The sequence below is a fragment of the Theropithecus gelada genome, chromosome 8, assembly GCF_003255815.1.
Source record: "Theropithecus gelada isolate Dixy chromosome 8, Tgel_1.0, whole genome shotgun sequence".
In the NCBI taxonomy this organism is placed as follows: domain Eukaryota; kingdom Metazoa; phylum Chordata; class Mammalia; order Primates; family Cercopithecidae; genus Theropithecus; species Theropithecus gelada.
Genome location: NC_037676.1, coordinates 17482973 through 17509733, shown reverse-complemented (window position 1 = coordinate 17509733; position 26761 = coordinate 17482973). Strand labels below are relative to the sequence as shown.

The following is a 26761-nucleotide window of genomic DNA, read 5'->3' as shown; positions in this document are numbered from 1 at the left end:
GAGTCATGCTCTGTCGCCCAGACTGGAGTGTAGTGGCACAATCTCAGCTCACTGCAACCTCCGTCTCCCAGGTTTAAGCAATTCTCCTGTACCAACCTCCTAAGTATCTGGGATTACAGGTGCTCCCCACCACACCCAGCTAATTTTTTTTTTTTTCTATAGAGACAGGGTTTCACCATATTGCTCGGGCTGGTCTCAAACTCCTGACCTCAGGTGATCCACCCACCTCGGCCTCCCAAAGTACTGGGATTATAGACATGAGCCACCATGCCTGGCAAATTTTATTTATTCTATTATTTAATGTTATTATTATTATTTGTTGAGACAAGGTCTTGTTCTGTGCCCAGGCTGGAGTGCAGCGGCACAATCATAGTTCACTTGCAGCCTCAACCTCCTGGGCTCAAGTGATCCTCCTGCCCTACCCTCCTGAGTAGCAGGGCCTATAGTTGCATGACACTATGCCTGGTTTGTTTGTTTGTTTGTTTGTTTGTTTGTTTGGACAGGGGTCGGGCTATATTGCACAGGCTGGTCTCGAACTCCTGGCCTCAGGCAATCCTCTGAATTTGACCTCCCAAACCATTGAGATTACAGCATGAGCCACCACGCCTGGCCTCAAATATATTTTTAAAGGAAAAAAATGCTGCATATGCTAGGACTTGAATCTTCCTCTTTATTGCCAGACAAACTGAGGGAATGGATAGTTTTCTTTGTTTTTCAGCAATATGAAATTTTTAATTATAGTGGAAAGTCTGAATTATAGAGGGAGAGCAAAGTGTGTTTGGATGAACTGTGCTGACAAGGAACAGTACAGGTGGAGTAACAAGTTACATATTAGTTTTGTGATTGTCTCATTAATGACTCATTTGTACTTGAAAGCAGCAGAAATACATTTATGGAAAAATGTGAATGTGGATTAATGGTTTTTTTTGAAGATGATGTCTCGCTCTGTCACCCAGGCTGGAGTGCATGGCGCAATCTCGGCTCACTGCAACCTCTGCTTCCTGGGTTCAAGCGATTCTCCTGTCTCAGCCTCCTGAGCAGCTGGGGTTACAGGCGCGCGCCACTGTGCCTGGCTTATTTGTATATTTTTGTACAGACGGGGTTTCACCATGTTGACTAGGCTGGTCTCAAACTCCTGACCTCAAGTAAACCGCCCACCTGGGCCTCCCAAAGTGCTGGGATTACAGGCGTGAGCCACCATGCCCAGTCGACTTATGGGTTTTTATTAGATAAGGTAGATATAGAGATAATGTAGATATAAAGTGTGTATTTATGTATATTTCTGTTGATCTGTATTGGTTTTCTGTAGCTGCTGGAACAAAATACCACAAACTTGGTGGCTTACAGCAACAGAGATTTATTCTCCTAAAGTTCTGGAGAGCAGAAGTCAGAAAGTCTTAGGGGCTAAAATCAAGCTGCCAGAGGATTATCTGTTTCTTTGCCATTTCTAGACTCTAGAGCTGCATTTCTTACATTCCTTGGCTCACAGCCCCTTCCTCCATCTTCAAAGCCAGTGTTGTAGTATCTTATCTCTGGCTCTACTTTTCTATGCTTCTGTCTGATGACTTTCTTCTCTTCTGCCTCAGATCTTCCTTTTCTTCCCTCTTATAAGGATACATGTGATGGCATTTAGGGTTCTGGCTACTCCAATATAGCCCTCCCATGCCCAGAAATTTCATCACATCTTCAAAGGCTGTGCCATGTAAGGTGACATTCACAGGCTCCAGGGATTAGAATGTAGACATTTTGTCGGCGAGGGCCTTTATTTAAGTATACCACAGTGAATGTGAATGTGTATGTGTATGTGTATGTGTATGTGTATGTGTATGTGTATGTGTATGTGTATGTATATGTGTGTGTGTGTATGTGTGTCTGTGTGTGTGTGTCTGTGTGTGTCTGTCTGAAATTCCCTAGCTGACCTATGAGCAGCTACATTCCGATAACAGTAAGCACAGCTAATGTTGAGGTCTTGGATCTAGAGAATATTTTGTATTGAAAGGAACTGGTTTTGTTTTAAAATAAAATGGCTCATTTTAGGGCAGATGGAAAACATAAGAGAAGCATGAAGCATCTGTGGCGTAAGAAAGTAAAGAAATGCTCAGAGAATAATGGGGACATGTCAAAAGACACAGAAGCCAACTTGAAGAGGCTTCTATCGGTCCCAAGTGGGCAATTGGAGCACTGAAATAAAAAAGCAATAAATTCAGCCTGTTCTGCTAAAAATAAATAAAATTATAAATTGAAAGTTTGATGTAAAACAAGATATTTACATAGTTCCTAAGTGCCTTTCCACAGCATAATAATTAGTTACTAAGAGAAAAAGTTTAAGCTGACTTAAACTTTATTTATTTATTTATTTTGAGACGGAGTCTCACTCTGTCGCCCAGACTGGAGTGCAGTGGCTCAGTCTTGGCTCACTGCAACCTCCACCTCCTGGGATCAAGTGATTCTCCTGCCTCAACCTCCCAAGTAGCTGGGATTATGGGCATGCGCCACAACACCTGGCTAATTTTTGTATTTTTAGTAGAGATGGGGGTTTCACCATGTTGGCCAGGCTGGTCTCAAAAACACCTGACCTCAGGTCATCTGCCCGCCTTGGCCTCCCAGAGTGCTGGGATTACAGGCGTGAGCCACCACTCCCGGCCGAGTTAAACTTTTTAAGTCAACTTAAAAAGGTTTCTCAGTGGAGGAACCTGGCAGATCAAAGCGAATGTGATCTGTAATTGGACAAACTGAAGTCATGTGCCACTGATAGGGTGCAAAGAGAAGAACAGCATCGTGAAACATGACGATAAGCCTAAGTTGAAGAACATTCTGTAAAATAACTGGCCTGTGGCTTTCAAAACCACCAGTCATGAAGGTTAAGGAATACCTTCAAGTGGCAGCTCTAAGCCTCACTGTAGGAGGATCTGGTTGAGTTATTTACTAGTAGAGTCCTGACTTAATTTTGCAGGTTTTTCTTCTTGGTCTGGCTGCATTCCCTGGTGAAAACTCTTCAGGTCTCCTGCTTGCAGGGTGAAGTATAGGGTGCCATAATTTCATTAGCTTGGTAAGTGAAGAAATTTAAGCATCTTAACATCCAGCATACAAATCCCAGTTTCCACTATGGTATCTTTAACTTCGATAGTTTCTGGTGTCCCCCAGGCCAGAGTGCTCTCTGAAAAATCTCTCTAGTTAATAAAACTGTTGTTTTACCTGAGTAGGGTAGGGGCTGTCGCCTAGTGCAGTAGGGGCAGGGATCTGAGGACTTAAGTGCTTGATGACCATTCCTTATGAATAGTCCTCTGTATCTAAGCCACTCCCTTTTCCTTCACTTCAAGAGTTTACCAGGCTCCCTTATTACCTTGTCCTTTGGATGTCTTGTGGGGTGTATTGAATTGGTTCTTTGCTTTCCCCAGGTTTTCCTGTGGTCTCCTATGTCAGTTATCACTAGATTATTTGCTTCAAAAATGTTGTCGTTTTTCTTATTCTATTTCCTGTGGGTTTGTGTTTTTATAAGAAAAATCTCTTTACTGTGCTTTTAGTAGTTTTGGATGAGAGCAAATGCAGATGTGTAGATTTATTTTGCCATCTTATCCAGAAATAAACAACAGTGATTTTTTTTAACTTTTTTTTTTCTTTTTACATTGGATGTCTCTCTTCCCCATAAACCTGATACAGAACCTGAATCTTTAGAACAGAAATGGAGCTACTGTGGTTGCAAAAGTGGTGTGGGGTTGAGTAAACAAGAGTCTTTTTCGCCATGCCTCCCTTTGTTGATCTTTGCAGCCACCCTGTCTCTATACCCAGGCAGCTTCTTTGAATCTTAGGATTCTCATGTACACAGCTGGGAGAACCACTGGATAAGAGTATTATACTTCGCTATTTGTGGCTAGAATGAATGATTCACCTCCTTTTACAACTTTTCATGTCTTCAAACTCGCATTCCCCCTGTGTGGGCTGGTGCAAGGATATACCTTCTCATCCAGACCCTTTTGCTTATTAAAAGGGAATAGCGGGAGGCTGAGGCAGGAGAATGGCGTGAACCCGGGAGGCGGAGCTTGCAGTGAGCCGAGATCGTGGCACTGCACTCCAGCCTGGGCGACAGAGCAAGACTCCATCTCAAAAAAAAAAAAAAAGGGAATAGCAGGGGGTTGTTACCTGTCATCCTGAAGAATTTTCCTTTTGCCCTCCAATCTTTAGCCTTTCCTAAAGTAATAGTTAACTAGGCTGCTGTAATAAAGTACTATAAACAGGGTGGCTGAAACAACAGAAATTAATATTGTTACAGTTCTAGAGAGTAGAAATTGGAGATCAAAGCATTGGAAGGGTTGCTTTATTCTGAGGCCTCTCTCTTTGTCTTGCAGATGGCCACCTTCTCCCTGTGTCTTCACATGGTCTTTTCTCTGTGTGTGTCTGTCCTCAGCTTTTCATATGAGGACATCAGTCAAGTTAGGACACACTCTACTGATTTCATTTTAATCAAATTATCTCTTAAAAGACCTTATCCCCAAATACAGTTACATTTGAGGCCCTGGGAGTTAGGACTTCAACATACGAATTTTGGGGGAACACAGTTCAGCCCGTAACACCTAACTGTTGCCCTTTGCAGCATTAGCCTTGAGCTTCTTGTCCCTGCCTGCACTTGAGCTGTGCGTGGCACCCTGCTTGCATGGGCCTGGCTTCTGCCGGGCGATGGGAGCAGATGGGATTGAACAGGATCAAGTGCAGAGTGTGACTGTTGAAATCAAGTGTTAATTTTGAGTGAGTCATGAAATAATATTTTATAGTCTTTAGTGTTTAATTTTTTCTTTATAATACTCACTGGCTGACTTGGAGGCTTTCGGATTCTCTCAAAATCATACTGAAGTTGAAATAATTAAGGAAATGAAGGAGCATGCCACCTTTCTCAAACTCTACTGTTAACCTTTTTCTCCCTCCTCCCTCCTCTGGCCCCATCATTCCCTTCCCAAATCAACTGAAAACTACTTTTACTTCTAGAATTTGCCTGTAGCTTTCTGCTTTGTCTTTTTGATTTTTTTTTTTACAGCTAAACAATTAATTAAAAGAATCATTCTAGGCTGGGCGTGACGGCTCACGCGTTTTGTAATCCCAGCACTTTGGGAGGCAGAGGTGGGCGGATCACCTGAGGTCAGAAGTTCGAGACCAACTTGGCCAACATGGTGAAACCCTGTCTCTACTAAAAATACAAAAATTAGCCAGGCGTGGTGGTGCATGCCTGTAATCCCAGCAACTCTGGAGGCTGAGGCAGGAGAATCACTTGAACCCAGGAGGCGGAGGTTGCAGTGAGCCAAGATTGCACCACTGCACTCCAGCCTGGGTGACAGAGCGAGACTCTGTCTGGGGGGAAAAAAAAAAAAAAAAAAAGTCATTCTACATCGGTAGTGTCTGTACCAAAAATACAAAAATTAGCTGGGCCTGGTGAAGCATGCCTGTAATCCCAGCTACTCTGGAGGCTGAGACAGGAGAAACTCTTGAACCCGGGAGGCAGAGGTTGCAGTGAGCCAAGATTGCGCCATTGCACTCCCGCCTGGGTGACCGAGTGAGACTCCATCTCAAAAAAAAAAAAAAAGTTATTCTGTATCAGTAGTGCTTATCTTGTGTCTAAAATTGGTAATTATAATCGGTAACATGTTGCCAGTTGGATAATGTGAGTGTAATTCTTTGTAAATGTGAAAAGCCATACCAAATGTAAGGTTGAGATTTCGTTTGTCTCATCCATTTAATGGTGGGCTTGCACCTTTAAATAGGGGGTCTGTTTTGGGGATCATGCCATTGTAATTTTATCACAAGGAAAAGATGTGACTGCTCCGTAGTGAAGTGTCTGTGAAGCTGGTTCAGAAGTGGGAAGAATCATTGTGCTTCAGAATTCAGAGAGACCCGAGAGATAAATTTGAGTAACACTGTATCAATTGGGAAGCCGAAGCTCAAACAGGAAGCATTTGTGTGAGACTGAGTGATACTATGAGAGCCGAGATTTAAGTTCAATCACCTGACCATCAGTCCATCTGCTAATGTTTCATATGCCATGCTTCTTAAGGAGATTTATGTTCCTAAAAACAACTGTGATGAAACAAAAGAATATATTTTATGCAGTGAGTAATGCCAAAGGAAATAATAGTCTGAATTATGTGGGTCTTTCATTAATCTGATTGTTTTAACAAAGACCTGCATAAATTATTGGAGAGATCAGTAAAGATTTATAAACGTTGCCATGGGAAGAGGATGTATCGGTAGGGGCTCACAGCTGTTTGGTAAGAGTAACCCACCAGCGCAGGTGGAGCTGAGAAACCAACGCAGAAGGCAGACAGGTCCAGGCTGTTGTTATAGGGTGATTTTATTGGGGAACGGACAGACAGAAGCGTGGTTTTGGGCAACTACAAGACGGGTAGATCTCCATGCCCTTATGCCCCAGACCCAGGGATTATATCCCATAGGGAAGGGGCACACAAGCTTCAGAGGGAATAGGTAGGAATTTGATCTAAGGGCAGGATTTACTGGAAGTATGTGGTATTACGCAAGGAGCAGTAGATAAATTGGAAATCTCAGAGGCATTCCCAGAACTGGGGTTAATCAGAAGTCAACATGACATATTAGCTTCCAAGACAGAGTTACTTTAGCCTCCACACAAATGCAAGCAGAGTGAATTTTATGTTATTTAGCAAGGTGGAGTATGTTAATGGAGCACTTTATTAAGCAGAGCCCTTTAGTGAATTTTACTTCTAGGTAGAGCAGCCCTTTTAAAACAAAGTTTCACTTTTGTGATAGTCTGAGTGTGCTTTGAACACCGCTTCACTCTGAAGCCGTAGCGCCTTCAAGGCTTGCTCCTCAAAGCTGGTCTGTGGCTCAGGGTCACCTGGGAACTTTTAGGAATGCAGAGTCCCAGGCCCCACCTTAACCTGCTCGCTTTATGTTTTAACAAGATTCCAGGTGATTCATATATACAACGAAGTATGAAAACCATTGGTCTAGAGCAGTGGTTCACAAAAAAGATGGTTCCAGGACCAGCAACATCAGCATCACCTGAAAAATTGTTAGAAAATGCAGATTCTCAGGCCCCATCTCAGACCTACGGAATCAGAAACTCTGGGATGGACCCCAGCAGTACGTGTTTTAATTGGTGCTGTAGGTGATGCTAATTCGTGATAAATTTTGAGAACCACTCTAGGGTAATGTGTTTCAAGCAGTTTAGGTCATGCACAACCTTGAGAAATACACTTTTAATGATGACTCAGTACACACACTCACATGCATGTGTGACTTAGACATTCCATGAAACAATGCTTATCTTACAATGTGTTTTCTACTCTGGTATTTTTACTTTTATTCTATTAAATAGATATCTGTGTATAAACTTATCTATATGAAAATATGGTCATGAGCCGCTAAAGTGATTTTACAAGCCACTAATGGGTCATGAGCTGCAGTTTGAGAAACAATAGTCTTGAGCAGGCCCCTCTTGATAGTCTGATAAAATTCTAGATCTTTTGTCAGAATAATGCATTTCAAATGCATACAATAATATAGATAGAATTGCAAAAGAAACCAATTTGATTGGCTACCAAAATATTACACTTGTGGTATGATAATATATGTATTCCGGCTTCTCAGGAGGCTTAGGCAGGAGGATTGCTTGAGGCCAAGAGTTTGAGTCCAGTTGGGGCAATATATCTAGATCCCATCTCTAAAAAAACAAAAATGCCAAGTTTCTTTATTGATAACAAGATTTAATGATGAGTCTAGTAACTATTATCATTTCAAACTAGGGATGAGTATAAATATTTCAAGATATCTGCAGTAACTGTTACATGATATGAAAATGATTGATTTCTATTGATGACAAGTTATAGTTATTGCTACCAATACTCTGGTTTGTTGCTTACATTTGTATTTGAAACATGCTAAATTTCATCTCAAGGTAAATGTAAGTAAAGATGTAAATCACCCCCTCCCCAGCTTCATACTTCCAGAATTCTCTTGATGGGCACTTCCTTCCCCGTGGACCTGAGGTTAAGAATCCTTGCTCAAAGGGAACCTTGCTTTAGAAAATAGTTCTTGGCCTTAAAGTTGAGATTCTAATCAAAAATTTATCTTCTTGGAATTTCTTGAAACTTTTGCTTTATAGATCTTTTGCTTTATATAGCTTTTCTTGTTTTCTAGCACCTTTGTAATGGATTCCTTTATTAAAACATTCTTTTCTGATGTTTTAGCGAGTCCTTGGGGGATCACTTGGAAGCCCAAATGCAGGCTATTGGTACTGTTTCTTCTGTAGTCTTCCCATTCTCAGTACATGCCCCTGGTTGTTCAAGCCAGATCCCTGGGAGTCATCCCCAGCGCCAAGTGTTCTAGATTTGGACTGCTTGGATGTGAATCTGGGATTCATATATCTTTGGAAAAATTGTTTAGCCTCTCATTGCCTCCTTTTTCCCACCTATGAGATGGGGATGACAGTAGCCCCCACCTCATAGAATTGTTCTGAGCATTAAATGAGATATTCCATATATTACGTTAGAACAGTGCCTGGCATGGAATAAGTGGTTAGTATCTATTATAGTTATCCTTAATCTCTCCCTTTGCCTCTTTGTTTTTTTTTTTCCCCCTTTTCTGAGACGGAGTTTCGCTCTTGTCGCCCAGGCTGGAGTGCAGTGGCGCCATCTCGGCTCACTGCAACCTCCATCTCCCAGGTTCAAGTGATGCTCCTGCCTTAGCCTCCTGAGTAGCTGGGATCACAGGTGCATGGCACCACGCCTGGCCAATTTTTGTATTTTTTAGTAGAGATGGGGTTTCGCCATGTTGGCCAGGCTGGTCTTGAAGTCCTAACCTCAAGTGATCCACCCACTTCGGCCTCCCAAAGTGCTAAGATTAAAGGCATAAGCCACTGTGCCCGGCCCCTTTCCCTCATTCTTTAAATCCAGTTTATCAGAAAGCTGTGTAATTCTTCCTACAAAATATATTGTAATTCATCCAAAATTTAATTCATCCAAAATTTATTTAAATTTTGCCTACTTCCTCCAAGCTTCCCTGTTCTCATTTGGATTTCTAGCTGGTATCTCTGCTTCTTCTTGTCTCACTCCAATTCATTTTCCATATAACACCCATATGATCTTTTGAAAGTGTAAATGAATAATCTTTTAAAATGCAAATGAATGACTGTATCCCATAAAACCCTTCAATGGCTTCCCGTCAAACCCATCAAACTGCTTCGTCTTTTCCTTGACCTACACTCTTCATCCTGCAAGTTTTTAAACTTGCCCGCTCATCCTCTCTTCTGTGGCCACATTGGCCTTCTCTGAGTTATCTGAGTAACCTCATCTGTCCTTCCATTCCTTAATGCCATGCGTATGGCCTTCCCGCCAATATGTTGCTGACCTTCCCCAGCCTGTCATATTTCTCATCTCTGCACCTGTTAGTTTCTCAGAGAGCTTTCCCTAACCACCTGCCTAAATTAGGGCACCTTAGGTGGCAGCCCCTTGGCTAGGTTCCTCTTTTAGTAGCCTGAAGCTCCCCAAACATATCACAAAATTAATATTTCCTCTCTATTGGGGAGAAGGATAATTAACAACCTGTGATTATCAAACACGTAACACCAAGAGGAGTATGCACCTTTTCAGAATGCTACGTTTGACGCATTATGAACATGAAGTGATAGCGGAGCTCTTTTAAGAAATTGCTATCTGAATGTTGTGCACACTAGCTCTTTGCTATTGGTGTTGAAGAACAAAGTGGAGTCTGCCCGCTGAACCTGTCTCCAGTGGGGTGATGGAGTTGTGATAGGGTCTTCCTACTACTGTCAGTCATTTCTGCTCCAAAGCATAGAATAGAAATACTAACATTTCCCTCTTTGAAATAGTTACTTGGTTGCTGATAAAAACCCTTCACGCTTCTCTCCCCCAAAGTGAATGGTCAGTCACTGATCAGACATGAGAAAAGATGATGTCTCATAACCACTGGGTAGAAACCAGTATGGGTGATAATCTGTATCCTGGTTAATGTTTAGGTTCAGAGTAAAGAGGCAAAAGAAGGTCCCCCTGACTGGGCTAGGTCAAATTTCTTTGTGTCTTGAATTTTTTTTCCTTGCTACTTATTTTTAATTAGTCTTCAGCCGGAGAATAGAGGCACTCCTGGTTTTTGAGAGTTGCCTGAAACAGTGAGGAAGGAGGTCTTAGGAGTTCAGAGAATGTACCATTTTCACCATCACCTTTGTAGTTCTTGTTTCAAATAAGGGACTTTAGGAATTACATGGGACCCTGAGACAGATGTTGAAATGTAGGACAATCAGTATACATGGGATGCCTGGCAGTTCTGTTCCATGCCCTGTTCGGCTGAATGGTGTTCCTGATTATTTAAAAATGTGATCTCTTTTGGGGAAAGACTGTTTTTTTTGGTTGGTGGTGGTGTATTTTAACAGAAGCCACACAAAGAAATATTCTTGTTATGGACTGTGGGTAATGATAATCACTTGGAAAATGATGTGTTTAAAAACAAAATACAGTTTTCTTTTTTTTTTTTTTTTTTTTAAGATGGAGTCTTGCTCTGTCAGCCAGGCTGGAGTGCAGTGGTGTGATCTCAGCTCACTACAGCCTCTGCCTCCCCGGTTCAAGCGATTCTCTTGCCTCAGCCCCCTGAGTAGCTGATATTCCAGGAACCACCAGGCCCGACTAAGTTTTGTATTTTTAGTAGAGATGGGGTTTCACCATGTTGGTCAGGCTGGTCTCGAAATCCTGACGTAGTGATCCACCCACTTTGACCTCTCAAAGTGCTGAGATTACAGATGTGAGCTACCACGCCCAGCCAAAATATAGTTTTCTAATTGCAGAAAAGTAACATTAATTTTTTAAAAACCGACCATAATTCAGCCTCCCATTCAAGCCATCCTTTTTATTTTCCACTGACTTCCCTATAGATGTTTATATGTGTACATTTTTATATAGTTGTAATAATGCAGTGATAGTTTGTATTCTGATTCTTTTCATGTTGTATTTTTCATGTTTCATTTTGAATGGTTAGATAGCATCAAGTACATATGTCATAATTACTTTACCAATCTCATGTTGGATAATTTGTTTTATGATGTATGTTTTTATGATGTATTTTAAATGTGTCTTTGTTTTGTTCTAATTTTGCAGGCAGAGACATTTGTTTGGGTGAACAATGCATCTGCACATTCCCAGAGTGTTGCTAAGGCCAAATACGAATTTTTATTTGGCAGAGCTGAAGGGAAAACTCCAGATACTAGTAAGTATTTCCTGATATCCCTCTTCCAGGTGAAAGATAAGAAGAGCTGTGATTTCACAGTGATTTTTCTCCACCTGCATTACTTTCTTCTTACCTCTGTGAAACCTGCTTGCTCTAATTATTCATCAAAACAATCTTCCCAGGATGTAGAATCCACAAATATTTCATGTAATTCTTGTGTCCTATTCTTGGTAATTTCAAGTCATGTTCTTCGTTTGAAGAATTCTCAGCTTCTGATATTTGAAATTCCAAGAATTAACCAATTTTCATAAGAGTTTTCCATAGTTACCATTGTTGTATATATTGACTAATGTATTTTTGGTGGTTTTTTTTTTTTTTTTTTTTTAGACAAGGTAGTGCTCTGTCATCCAGACTGGCGTGCAGTGGCATCATCCTAGCTTACTGCACCCTTAACTGCCAGGCTCAAATGATCCTTCTGTCTCAACCTCCCAAGTAGCTGGGACTACATGCACATGCCACCATACCTGACTAATTAAAAAAATCCTTGCCACCATACCTGACTAATTAAAAAAATCCTTTTTTTTTTTTTTTTTTTTTTTAACATACAGGGTCTGGCTGTGCTGCCCAGGCTGGTCTCAAACTCCTGGCCTCAAGCCATCCTCCTGCCTCAGCCCCACAACGCACTAAATTTACGGATGTGAACCACCATGCCCAGCCCTTGGTGCTTGTTTTTCACTAACAAAATATATTATTAGGAAACATTTCTACAATGATTTTCAGACACTGCAGTCTTTACTTTGAAGGTTATTGTAGCTCTTGCTTATTTTTAATACTTTTTAGTATTGGCCTAATCTAGTCAGCAAACTTAGTATTCTGGAACTAGAAGCAACATTCTTCAATTTGAAACAGGTAAATTTAGAACAAATAGAACTATTACTAGTAACAATATTAGCTAACCTACTAGATCACTTACCGTGTGTTAAGGCACTATGCTAATCATCACAATAACCGTATATAAAAGTTGATACTGTTATCCCCATTTTCCAGATGAGGGATTGAAGTAATCTCCTCCCAATCACAATCACTCACACAGTAGAGCCAGGAGTTTAATGCAGGTTTGTCTCACCGCAGAGCTCATCCTGTTAAGGCAATACTTTTTTGAAGGCATTTTCCTAGAAGGAGGTACAAGATAAAAATGCAAATAGCTTTGTATAGAATTTCAAAACATTTAACTTTATCTATGGAAAACTGATGATAAAGGGGATATTAGCATATCTTGAGAGTTAGATTGGAAAAGGCTATTGCATGTGGTTAATATTCTCTGATTTCTGGATCTAGACTTCTTGAATTTGAACCCTGGCCTTGTATCTTACAAACTGTGTGACCTTGCAAAGTTATCCAACTTATTTGTGGCTCAGTTTTCTCATCTGTAAAATGCAATTATAGTGACATATGTCTTAGAATTCTTTTGAGTTTGAATTAAGTTTTCATTTATAAAGATCTTAGAGTCATGTCCCATCTCTACTAAAAATACAAAAAATTAGCCGAGCATGGTGGCGGGCGCCTGTGGTCCCAGCTACTCGGGAGGCTGAGGCAGGAGAATGTCGTAAACCCAGGTGGTGGAGCTTGCAGTGAGCTGAGATCACGCCCCTGCACTTCAGCCTGGGCAACAGCGCGCAAGACTCCATCTCAAAAAAAAAAAAAAAAAAAAAAAAAATCTTAGAGTTATGCTTGGTATGTAATAAGTACTATAAAAGTGTTTGCTGCTATTAATTGTTGTGATAACCATCACTATCATCATCATCATGTCCCTGACCTTTGAGGCTGATATTATAAGTGCAATCTTTACATTTTTCAGCTTCATCATTATCTGACACTGATTTTTGTTTTGGGAAGACGAAGAATCTGACTTAATACAGCCGTTGCTCAGTTGAAGAAAGCCAACTATGAACTACACATTTTTGACTCACATGTTAGATGGGATTATTTAATAACTCCACAGTATTTGAGGATACCAAGAAGGCAGTGGATACACAGCCATATAATAACGTCTTTTAGCTTAAAAAGTGAATGTTTATTAGATATCTTAATCATTGGGAACTCTTAGATACAGTAAAAAAAAAAAAAAAAAAAAACAGCTAAATTATTTTAAAAAATCATTTGGCTTTTATCACAGTGTCCTAATTTAGAGGAGAATGTGTTTCATAGTATATCTCTTATACTTAACATGTATTGTAGCCATTTATGCTGTTTGTCATGTATAATAAATACCTAACTATTCTGGGCTTGAAGTTTGAGGTACCTAATCATCTGTTTACTCGTTCCCTGATGGGGGTACTGATTATAGTTATCCCAAGGCTTTAAAAAACTCTGGCATTGGCCTGGCATGGTTGCTCACACCTCTAATCCCAACACTTTGGGAGGCCGAGACAGGTGGATCACCTGAGGTCAGGAGTTTGAGACCAGCCTAGCCAACATGGTGAAAGCCTGTCTCTACTAAAAATATAAAAATTAGCTGGGCGTGGTGACATGTGCCTGTAATTCTGGCTACTCGGGAGACTGAGGCACGAGAATTGTTTGAGCCCAGGAGGCAGAAGTTGCAGTGAGCCGAGATCATGCCACTGCACTTGAGCCTGGATGACTGAGTGAGACTCTGTCTCAAAAAGTAAACAAAAAATTTTTAAAATAAAATAAAACTCCTTGGCAAAGACTTAACTTCGAATGTGACATTGTGATTTTTTTGCTAATTAAGCTTTTTTTTTTTGACTATAATAAAACTGATTTTTACTTAACCATATAGAGATAATACCAAATGTCTGCATAGTTCTCTGACTTATTGGTGAGTGAGTTTGGTTTTTCCTTACTCATGGGTTTTGAGTAGTTTTCCCTTTATCAGCAGCTCAGATATATCGTAGCCGAAGCAAATCAAAATGACACTTTAAACCTTTTGTTTCTTATTTGCCTTGGTAAAAATGGTCGGTGGTAGTTGCTGCTGGTGTGATGTTATTCTGTAGGTGTGAAAGGATGCATACATTATTGAACAAATACATTTAATGAGCACCTATGCACGGGTTACTTGTGTTTGGCACATTGAAGGTCCAAAGATGTGGAAGATGTGGTTCTTACTCATAAGTTTCTTATTCTTTAGCTAAGGAGAAACAATATGTCTCCAAATGACTAGCAAGAAAGAATGATCACTTTCAGTTCGTCTGGTGATGACTCCATGGAGGGGGTGGGAGTTGAACTTGGTCTTGAAGGATGACTATACTTCTGAATAGTAGAATTTTGCAGGAAGAGCATTTCAAATTGAAGAAATGGCATAAGCAGGAAACAGAAATTGTTTGAGGAACTGGGGAAGAGTAGCCCGGTTAGTCTGCAGACATCATCATTGAGAGATAAATTCAGAAATATTACCATTTAGAAAAGGGCCATATCATGTAGTGCCTCCTTAGGCAAGGTGAGACTTTACAGACTTTTAAAAATAAGTAGGTGAGGAAAACGAGCTTCAGAGGTATTAAAGAACATGCCTAAAGGCACACAGCTGAGATGCTTTAGACTCCGGTTAAGAATCGAGTCTCTCTGATGGCCTATGAGAAGTCTCGGCTTCAGTGCAGTCCTCTTATTAGGTACAGCATGCCAGTAATTGGAAGTTATTTGATGTAATGAGGGAAGATAGGCACCTTCATGTGTTACTCAGTTGTTTGGAGAGTTGTAGAACTTCATAAATGGTCCTAAACTTGCTTTTTAGAGTTTGTGTGGGTTTTTGAAACTCTCTGACTGTAATTACTCCTCACAGCTGTCTGTGGCTGGAATAAAGCTGTATCCTGTTCTCCCACTTTACTGAATGCAGGGTGCCTGTGGCAGCAGCAGCGGAGCCTGGGTCCCAGCCTATGACAGGTGCCTGTGGACAGGTCGCTGAGACTCCTCAGTTTCTTCATTTGAAAAATGGGGATAATGGTAGTAACTTCTTCATAGAGTTTTAGTGGAAATTGAATGAGATTGTGAATACACAGCTCAAGGTTTGGCACATGGTACTCAGTCAGTGTTTAGCTGTTAGGAAACTAGTTTATATATTGAAGTAGCAGAATCCTTATGTTGGAAGAAATAGTAGAAGTTCTTTTGCATTTTATAGATGAGGAAACTGATGACTCAAGAGAATGAATTAATTAGCCCCAAACTTGTTGGTAGGTTTGAGACCATGATCCAGGTTCCTCGGTTCTGCATCATGTTTGAAATGTGACATCGTCTGTTCCTGTGGAAAAACCAACTCTCAGGTTGGAAAGATGTAAAAGTCACCTCACCCCACTCTCCTGAAATATGCTATAAATGTGCTGTGTTAGAATGGCAACCAGGATCAGAATACACAGGCTCTGAGGGAGGCCTTCGGGGACTTTTCTGTTGGGGAAGGTACCTGATGACTAGCGGAGGAAGGAGGAGAACCGTTTTCACATTGCCTCCCTGCTGCCATCACCTGAACTGTTCGGAGCCCATCATTAAAAGAGAAGAGTTGGGTAGGGCTAGTAGGGAAGCCATAGGAAATGTGTTATACTTTTAAGGTTCTAGAGTGATTGTGTAGTGAGAGCTTAGCTGCTTGGAAGCCTCTGAAAGACATACCAAAATTTTATTAAAATGTTAGTTTTCTTTTAGTTGGAACTCATTCTAAATCATATTGTCTAAGCAAATTTTCTCCTTATGGTGATTTATGGTCAGAAGTATGAATAGGTAAGGTGCTTGCTGGACTTAGATGTAAATGGATTCTGTAGCATATGATTTTAAGAAGTATCTCATGTCAGTTTTTAAAAAATTACCTGTTTTATTTTTAAAGGTAAAGTGAATCATGTGTAGATACGTGACTCCTTGCAGTGTAATATGGTTCTTTTCAGCAAAATTAACTAGATCAGGGTTTCTCAACAGTTTGACTATTGACGCTTTGTGTTGGAGATCCAACAAAGGACTTGTATCTAGAATACATAGAGAGCTTTTATATCTCAATGAGAAGAAGGCAAACCCCCTAATGGGGGAAAAAAAATGGGCAAAAAATTGTAACAGATATGGATGGCAGATAAGCACATGAAAAGGTGCTCAACATTATTAGTCATTAGGGAAATGGAAATGAAAACCACAATGAGATACTAATAAAATCTACTAGAATGGCTAAAATTAAAAAGACTGGCCATATTGTGATTGGTAAGAAAGTGGAGCTGCTGAACTCTTACACACTGGTGGTGGGAATGTGAAAGGTCCAGTTGTTTAAAAACAGCTGAAGGCCGGGCGCGGTGGCTCATGCCTGTAATCCCAGCACTTTGGGAGACCAAGGCGGGCAGATCACGAGATCAAGAGATGGAGACCATCCTGGCCAACATGGTGAAACACCGTCTCTACTAAAAATACAAAAATTAGCCAGGTGTGGTTGCACATGCCTGTCATCCCAGGTACTCAGGAGGCTGAGGCAGGAGAAATGCTTGAACCTGGGAGGCGGAGGTTGCGGTGAGCTGAGATCGCGCCACTGCACTCCAGCCTCGTGACAGAGTGAAACTCCGTTTCAAAAAAAAAAAAAAAGCAGTAGAAACAGTTAAGAAGTTAAAGATACACCTTTTGTACCACTAGGCCATTCCATTTCTTGATATTTACCCAAGAGAAATGAAAGCGTGTGTGCGTGCAAAGACTTGTACGTGAAAGTTTATGGCCCGTCTCAGGTTTCACTGTTTGGGAAATCAAGCAGATTTGGAATCTTAAGTTTATGCTTCTTTAAAAAAAAATTAGGTAATGAAATGAGGAAATGAATAACAAGTGGTAGAATTTGCATGGTGCGTTTCAAAATATTTAATCCCTTCTTTTGCCTTAATTGGCTTTAATCGCAGTATGCACTGGAGTCTCTTCTTTTAAATGCAAAGACCTTTGAGATCTCACCTGTGGGTAATTGGCTCTTTCTCTATGGACAGCTTTCAGGGCTCTCTTGATCCCTCCCCACTCACATTTCTGGAAGTGTGAGTTTTGTGTTCTTGCTATATGGTGCATGTGGAACCCTTTCAGTCATGTCTTTCCTTAGCTCTGAAAATATGTGTCCTCTCTACTTTTTAAGAATGATTTTTACTTCTGCAGTTCCTATTAGATGGATGTTGGTTCTCCTGGATTAGATCAATCTTCTATGTCTTTTCATTTTTCTTTCCTGTTTTAAAGCATGATCTTCCATTCTTTCTAACAACATTTTTATAGTTTTATTTATGATTTCAAGAGTTATTTCCCATTCTCTGGTCTCTCAGTTTTATTGCAGTCTGCTTTTTTATGGATGCATTATTTTGAATCTCTCTAAATAAAAAATTAGATTTTTTTTTTCTCCCTGTGATTATCTTCTATTTCCTGGATTTCTGCTTCATCCAGGGTCGGTTCTGTTTCATTAAATCTTGGAACTTCTTTTGAAAGCCACTGTTAAGTCCTCAAATGTTGGAGTTTGCTCATATGCATGAATGAAAGTTTGAGTTCCCAAATATAGACAGGTAGAGTTTCTCTGGCTGTGTGGATTATGTGTCCTTAGCAGGCCTCTTCCCTTCATATAGAAGAGGGCTGGAATGGGTTTCTATGAGGTGGGGTGTATGGACTGGCACAAGTGCAGGTGGGATTAGACCCATGCTTAGTGCCTTGCTGCAGGCAAGCCTCTGAGTAGGGGAACAGGGTGGGAGGGGCTAGGATGGGAAGCTGTTCTGCAGGTAATTTTTCAGTTAATCATGGTGACGTATGTTCTGCTTCCCATTCCAGGTCTGCAGACCTGCCAACTCTGGGGTTCTAGCTTCTCTGTGGCTCTACTGTTACGATAACTGTGGCCCTCTGGGCTTGTTTGGGGTTGTGACTTCTGTCTATGGTTATTTTGTCTATGGTTATACTCTTTTTGTTTTTTTTTCTCAGCACTGTTATCAATTTATTTTCTTTTGAAATTGGTTGTTGCTGTTTTCATAGGGCTTGGAGAAGATTAAACAAATTTGTATCCTTGTCTGCCATAGTGACCCAGAAGGCTGAATACTTTAAAAAGATAACTTTATTGAGATATAATTTGTAAACCATACAATTCATCCATTTAATGTGTAAAATTCAGTGGCTATTTAGTGCGTTCATAGAATTGTGCATCATCCACAGGCCACTTTAGAACATTTTCATCATCTTAAAAAGAAAAGACTTGCTGGTGACTCCTGCCTGTAGTCCCAGCTGCTTGGGAGGCTAAAGTTGGGAGGATTGTTTGAGCTCAGGAGTTCAAGTCCAGTCTGGGCAACATATTGAGACCTTGTCTTGAGCAAGAGGAAGAGGACGAGGAAGAGGAAGAGGAAGGAAGGGAAAGGAAAGGAAAGGAAAAAAGAAGAGCAGAGGAGAGGAAGGGAGAGAGAAAGAGAGAAAGAGGAAAGGAAGGAAGGAAAGAAGGAAAAAGAGAAAGAGAAGGAAAGAAAAAGGAAGGAAGGAAGGAAAGAGAGAGAGAGGAAGGGAGGGAGGGAGGACACCCACTGGCTGTCACTTCAGGCAACCACTAATTTGCTTTTTGTCTGTAGAGATTTTCTTATTCTGGACACTTCATATAAACAGAATCATTGTTACGACTAGTTTTGCTGTAATATTTACCTCTACTTTTTTCATGTGGAATAATAGTCAGTTATATGGATAGGACACATTTTGTCTGTTCACCATTTGAGGGAAATTTAGTAAATTAGTCCGTTCTCACGCTGCTAATAAAGACACACCTGAGACTGGGTAATTTATAAAGGAAAGAGGTTTAATGGACTCACAGTTCCACATAGCTGGAGAGGCCTCACAATCATGCTGGAAGACGAAGGAAGAGCAAAGGGACGTCTTACATGGCACCAGGCAAGAGGGAACTCGTACAGAGGAATTCCCATTTATGAAACCATCAGATCTTGTGAGACTTCTTTGCTATCATGAGAACAATGTGGGGGAAACTGCTCACATGATTCCATTATCTCCACCTGGCCCCACCCTTGACATGTGGGGATTATTACAATTCCAGGTGAGATCTGGGTGAGGACACAGGCAAACCATATCATTTAAGGGTTGCTTTTCCTTTTTGGCTTGTGTGAGTAATGCTGTTAGGAGAACTGCTGTAGAAGTTTTTGAGTGGATGTATGTTTTCATTTCTCTTGGGTAGAAGTAGAATTGCCAAGTCAAATGGCGATTCGACATTCAACCTTTTGAGGAACTTCTAAATTGTCTTCCACAACAGTTGTACAATTTTACATTCCCACCAGTAGTGTATGAGGATGCAATATTGTGAAATATGTATTTGGTTTTTGTCCCCATTTCCTGGCATACACCTCCTAAAATCCTTAGAATGTCCGCAATGATGTTTTCTTGTGTGCTCATATGTTGACTGATGGCTGTAAGCCCCTAGGTAGCTTCAGGACGGGGCTGGGCACCAGAAGGACACAGCGGGATTGGAGGGTTGGGACTTTCTCCTAAGTGTGTTCAGGGAAACTAAGCAGCCCAGAGCCCCGGGTCAGTGGCTACACAGCAGCAGTGAGCAGCATCCTGGCAGGAGAGAAGAGCTGAAGGTTAAGTTGGCCAATGATTTAGTCATTCATTCCTGTGTGATGAAGCCTCCATAAAAACCCAAAAGGGGTGGGCGTGGTGTTTCTTGCCTGTAATCCCAGTACCTTGGGAGGCTGAGGAGGGCGGATCACGAGGCAGGAGCTCGAGACCAACCTGGCCAACGTGGTGAAACCCCGTCTCTACTAAGAATACAAAAATTAGCCAGGAGTGGTGGCGTGAACCTGTAATCCCAGCTACTTGGGAGGCTGAGGCAGGAGAACTGCTTGAACCCTGGAGGTAGAGGTTGCAGTGAGCCAAGGTCACGCCATTGCACCCCAGCCTGGGCAACAGAGTGACACTCCATCTTAGAAAAAAACAAAACAAAAAATAAAAACAAAAACAAAAACCAAAACCCGAAAGGACAGAGTTCGAGAGCTTTCGGATAGCTGAACACATGGAGGTTTCTGGAGGGCGGCGTGCCTGGGGAGGGCTTGCAAGTTACGTGCCCCTTTTCCCATACATACCCTGTGCATCTCTTCTTCAGCATCCTTTGTAGTACCCTTTATAATAAACCAGTAAATGTAAGTAAATGTTTCCCTGAGTTCTGTGAGGCACTGTAGCAAATTGAGCCCAAGGAAGGGGTCGTGGAATACTTGATCTAGAGCCTGTCAGAAGCACAAATAAAACAACCTGGGGCTTTAAACTGGGATCTAAAGTGGCAGGGGTGAGGTGGGGTTAGGGCATGGGGTAAGGGGTGGGGTGGAGGGAACAGGCCCTCAGCCTGTAGGACCTGATGCCGTATCCGGGTAGATAGTGTTGGAACTGAATTGCATTGGAGAACACCTGGCTGGTATCCTCTGCAGGACTGCTTGCTTCGTGTGTGGAGACAATCGCCTACTCCTTGTGGTGTGAGGGCAGAGGAAAAATTGCTTGTCTGTGTGTTTTTCCGCACTCTTGCCAATACTTGTTATTCTCTGTCTTTTTTAATTATAACTATCCTAGGAGATATGAAGTAGTATCTCATTGTGGTTTTGCGTTGCATTTTTGTAATGACTAATGACATGGAGCATCTTTTCCTGTGCTTATGGCTTATTGTACAGGTTAAGTATCCCATCATGTTAGGACCAGAAGGAGTTCAGATTTGGGATTTTTTTTGGATTTTGTTGAATTTTGGAATATCTTCATATACATAATGAGACATCTTGAGGATGAGACCCAAGTGTAAACATGAAATTCATTTATGTTTTATAATTATATGTTTATAATTATGTTTGTAATTATAATTATAAATAATTTTATGCATGAAACAAAGTTCATGTACGCTGAGTCATCAGAATGCAAAGGTCACTATCTCAGCCACCCATGTGGACAATCTGTGGTTATGTGGCATCACCCTCATTCCTGCCTCTGAATTTATATACTTCTGAGAAGCCATCATTTTCTAATACTGATTCACACATACATATTTAACTGTAAAAAAATAGAATATACCCTTAATACGGTGAAAAAATAAATGTGTTCAAGGTAATTAAGCAGTACAGTAGCATCACCAGAATACCTGGACAACGGCAGGAGCGAACAACGGTAGGCTTTCCGTCCTCGTCTGCCGTGCTGTGTTTTGATTAAAAACTCACTCTATCAATTCTAAAATGAGGTTATAGAAAAGAAAGAAACGTAAAAAAGATAAGAATTCGCTGTACGTGGTTTTGTTTTTAGAGTTGAGAAGAAATACCAGTCGCAGTTGAGGGACCTGAAAGTGAGTCCTCTAAGGATGAGGAGGCATTCTGCTTGATGGCTTTTTAAATGTGTTCTCCAGTCACCTTCCTCGTTAACAGTGGTTTTTGACTTCGACTTCTCTCTCGAATTTTATAAACTGGCGTGATTTCTTGTTCTGTTATGAATGTACCCTGCTGTAGTCCTTGAATAAACCCATCACACATTTTCATTGTGTTGTCTATGGGCACCTTTTTGCAGTGTTAATTAATGTCATCATCCACTTGTGTTACATTGGCACTCAAACGTTTCAGGTTTGGGAGCATTTTGGATTTTTAGATTTTCGGTTAGGGATGCTCAACCTGTATATCTTTAGAGAAATGTGTATTCAGATTCTTTGCCCATTTTTTTAACATTTTTCAAAAAAAACTAGAGAATTTGTGTGTGTATGTGTGTGTGTGTATATATATAACACACACACATACACACACAAATTCTCTACTTTTTTTTACATATATGTATATATACACACACACACATACACACACACACACACATAACATATATATATATATACACACACACACACACACACACACACACACACTTTTAGAGACAGTTGCCCAGAAGTGTGGTAGCACAATCACAGCATAGCTCACCACAGCCTTGAACTCCTGGGCCCAAGTGATCCTCCCACCTCAGCTTCTTGAGTAGCTGAGACCACAGGTGTGCACCACCATGCCTGGCCAACTTTTGTATTTTTAAATGTTTTGTAGAGATGGGGTTTGGCTGTGCTGCCGCAGCAGGTATCAAACTCCTGGCCACAGCGCCCAGCTGTGTTTTTTAATTGGCTTATTTGTCTGTTTATGATTGAGTTAAAAGGGCTCTTTCTATAATCTGTATGCAAACTGCTTTTAATTATGTGACTGCAGATACTGTCTTCTATTGTATTCGTTATGTTTTCACGTTCTTAATAGTCATCATTTATAGTACAAAAGGTTTTAATTTTGGTGAAGTCCAGTTATCTCTCTCTTATTTTGTTGCTTGTACTTTCCATGCCATGTCTAAGAAACCATTGCCTAACTTAAGTGAAGAAGATTTACTCCTGTATTTTCTTCTATGTTTTATAGTTGTGACTCTTACCTTTATGTCTGTGGTCCATTTTGAGTTAGTTATTTTTTGTTTTTAGTGCGAAGAAGAAGCTGAATAATTCTGAATAACAGATAGAATGTGTTGGGTGAATGTTGAGCGTCTGCTTCAGGTAGACACCTGACCGTACACACAGAATTCCTGGAGAGCAAGACATGAAAAAAGTAACATGGTAGCTCAGCCGCTACTCGTGCCTATTCAGATCTTTGCATCTGGCTGCAGGACCCAGGAAACCTACGAGTCATTTCTTTAGGAAAAATGTGGGCTGGGATAGAAAACCACAAATAAACAAAGGAAGAAATGACAAATCCACTAATTCTAAGGTTTTCTGTTGAGTTATTTTCTTGTTTTCACCACGGATAGAAGTTGGTTTATAATTTTGTGGCTAGTCCTTTAGTAAATCTTCTTTGTTTGGCAATTTTTATTTCTTTTGCTCCTTCCTTTCCACTCCCCAGCCTCCTTGCCACCCATTATGGAAAGCAGAAAAATGATTTTACAGTCTAATAACAAGTATGTGTTAGACTTGCTCACTGTTCCTTGGCCCTTGTTAAATTGACCATATGTTCTCCATTATTTTAGCTATGCCACAGTCTCTGCTTGAGAGGCAGTAGTTTTCAGTGGTCTGTTTTGGCTTGACAAAGTGGGTCGGGAAGTGACTATAACTTTCTCTTTGGCTAGGGGTTTTGGTATAATAAGTCAGAGGTTCCATCTTATTCCACACTGGCCCACGTATCTGTAGAATGGGCTATATACTGGTAGCCTTAACTACTTTATTGGAGTTGGTTGGTGTTTTATATACTAAAATAACTAAGAAGTGTTGCAGAAATCAACCAGGAGAGCATATTGAAAAGCTTATTTCTAGTGTCTTTTCAGTGCAACATTTTATTTTTGTCTACAAGATCAATTTTTTTTTTTAGATTGGTGTTTAATACACACACACACACACACACACATATATATATATATATAAAGTAGCTGTCAAAAAGCTGAAGGATTTGACTTTTTTGAGAGTAGGATCAGATCAGCTTTGGAACAGCAGTGGACATCACACCTAACACTGTGAAATGTATACAGCCATGTGTCACTTAAAGAAAGGGACACATTCTGAGAAATGTGTCGTGAAGTGATTTCATCTTTGTGCAAACATCATAGAACGTACTTATGCAAACCTAGATAGTATACCTACTGCACACCTAGGCCATATGGCTTAGCCTGTTGTTTTCTAGGCTACGAACCTACACAGCATGTTGCTGTATTGAATGCTGTGGACAGTTGTAACACAGTGGTCTTTGTGTATCTAAACATAGAAAAGGTACAGTAAAAATATGGCATTATAATCTTATGCCTCACCGTCCTATATGTGGTCACTGGTGAGCCACATGTCATTATGTGGCATGTGACTATATTTGGTCTTCCCTCTGAGTTTCCTGTTAAAATTTCTAGGATTTTCAAAGTGGCATGTCTTTTTGTGTGCGAATGAATTAACTGATGCCTGGCAACCCTTAGGTGGCTTTAGAACGGGGCTACCTTGTCCAAGCTTAGAGCAAGCTTATGCAGCCCACAGCCCATGGGCCACGTGCAGCACAGGATGGCTTTGAATGTGGCACAGCACAAATTTGTGAACTTTCTTAAACATTATGAGTTTTTTTTTTTTTAAAGCTCATCAGCTGTTGTTAGTGTATTTTATCTGTGGCCTAAGACAATTCCTCCAGTGTGGTTCAGGGAAGCCAAAAGATTGGACACCCCTGGATTAGAGGGTTTGAACTTTCAGTTCCATCCCCTAACCTCCAGGGAGGGGAGAGGGGTGAAGGTTAAGGGGATCACCAGTAGCCAGTGATTGAGTGAATCATGCGTACTAATGAGGCCTCTATAAAAACCCAAAAGGACAGGCTTTGCAGATGGAGGTTCTGGGAGGGTGGGGTGTCCAGAGAGGGCATGGAACTCTCTGCCCCTTCCCATATGCCTTGCTCCATACATCCCTTTATTTGTATCCTTTGTAATAGCCTTTATCATAAGCTGGTAGACAAAAGTTTTTCGCTGTGTTCTGTGAGCTGATTTAGCAGATTAATCGAACCCAAGGTTGTGAGAACCCTGATTTATAGCCAGTCAGAAGCACACATGAAACAACCTGCGGCTATAGATGGGCATCTGAAGGGAAGGGGCAGTCTTGGGGACTGAGCCCCCAACCTGTGGGATCTCATACTATCTCCAGTTAGATAGTGTTGCAGTTGAATTGAATTCCAGGACCCCCAGGTGGTGTCTCCTGCAGAACTGATTGTTTGCTCAGTTCGTGGGGAAAACGTTTGGTCACAGAAGTCTTCTGTGTAGGTTGAGTGGGAGAATAGGAAAAGCACTTTCGTTTCGTTTATTCCTGTATTCTCAGAACGTCACAATTAGAACTGAGAGCTTTAATCTCCGCAGACTTGCTGCACCGGATGTAATTGAGGTCAGACCTTTTTTCACATGCTTGTTATAGCCATTTATGATTCATTTTGAAAGATTTTCTTGTTCACGAGTTTTATATTGGAGAGCTTGTCTTTTATTGACTTATAGAACTCTTTGGGTGCAGTTAGGATGTGTTAGAGTAAACTTAGGTCCTTGAGATGTGGCAGAATCCCTGAACAAACCATTTTTTCATTGTCAGGTGTATGAACTGCCTCAAAACTATGTTTTCAGCAGTCTCCCTTCATGGATCCTTGAATAAACTATCTACTCTTCAGTTTTATTTTTAGGTAGGAAGTATCTTTTCTCTTCTATAAAGCAGAAGTGACATACTGGCATTTTTAACTCATGATTTATTTGGTCTAGCCAATGTTTTATTAAAAAATTGAGCTAACTTTTAAGAACTGGGAGATTTCATGTAAATATCCAGACTTGAAGCTTCTCTTGAATTTGAGAAACGCAACACTGAGTGTGCATTAGCATTGACACGACATAGCTGGTGCATTCAGAGCACAGGTACTCGGTCACCTCTCCCTCTTGTGTTGTCTCATACCTTGCCTGCCTTACTCATTTATATTCTCTCCTGAAGCCCATGGACATTGGGCTTATGGCCTCTGCATACGTAGTGTATGACTTTATACTTTTGCCCATGTGTTCCCTTGTGAGTTTCATTCTGTCACACTTTGCAACCGCAAGTAGCATCCAGAGAGGGATTTACTATGAAGCCAGTGCAGGAAGCTTTCCCAAGGCTCCAAGAGACCTGCCATTTTTTTGTCCTTTTTCTTAAAGAGACTCCCCGCCACTCCCTGCCCAGTTGTATAGGTTTCAGGACCCACAAAACCAGATCTGCCTCTGCCAGCATGAGGATCACCTATAGACCTTTTAAAAAATAATAAAGGTTCTTAGGCTCTACCTAACCCACGCCTGTGCAGTTAGAATCTGTGGGCAAGAGATGGCCCAAGCATCTCGAAATTTTAAGCATCTGCCCTAGTGATAGTTATGACGCACCTACAGGCTTGAGAACCATTGTGTTTTCAAAGATAATTTACTTGAGCTGTTTATAACCATTTTAACACTAAAAGGATGCATTTTGGAATCATTTAATACATTTAAACTGTAGTTTGATATATTTTACTGACATGCAGAGCTGAACTGCTTAGGAACCACTGCCAATTGAATATTAATAGTGAGAAGATAGCTCTGAAATTGAAATATGTCAACAGGAAAACGCGATTTGATTGTTTAAAAAAATGTAGTTTGCGTTTGTTTTTTCGAGAATTTCTGAAGAAGGTTTCTCATATCTGTGAAATTCTCATTCCATTCATGTAGAATTTCACCAGCAATTTCTGTTATGGTAGAATTTATGCAAATATTTGCTTTTGAAAATATTGTAAGTATAGGTGGAATCACGCAGAGATTCTAGAGTCACTATAATGTATGATAGTGTCACAAGGGAAAATAATAACATAGCATGACACAGGTACCTCTGTTCATATTGTTTGGAGAGGTTGAATGGTTGGATATATCTTTAGTTATCACAGTGATTGGGGATGGAGGGGTGGGTGGCTACTAGCCTTTAATAGGTGGTGACTAGGGATGCTAGACAACTGTTAGTCCCTGGGATAGTAGCACAGCAGGAAGAACTATTCTACATTCTGCGTGGCCTCGAATGTCCTGTTGGACATTCATGTAGGATAAAAATATGTTTCTAATTATCTGGCATTAGAATATGTCA

At 40.8% G+C, this 26761-nt stretch overlaps 1 protein-coding gene across 2 annotated transcripts in view; it reads left to right on the top strand.

Moving 5' to 3' along the window:
• PSD3 (pleckstrin and Sec7 domain containing 3) overlaps positions 1-26761 on the top strand; it is a 559261-nt gene that overhangs the window by 143051 nt on the left and 389449 nt on the right. For both annotated transcript variants that reach the window (XM_025393705.1, XM_025393706.1), the window contains exon 2: positions 11127-11235. In XM_025393705.1, coding sequence (XP_025249490.1) covers positions 11127-11235 — 109 coding nt within the window. The remainder of the gene's footprint in view (positions 1-11126; positions 11236-26761) is intronic.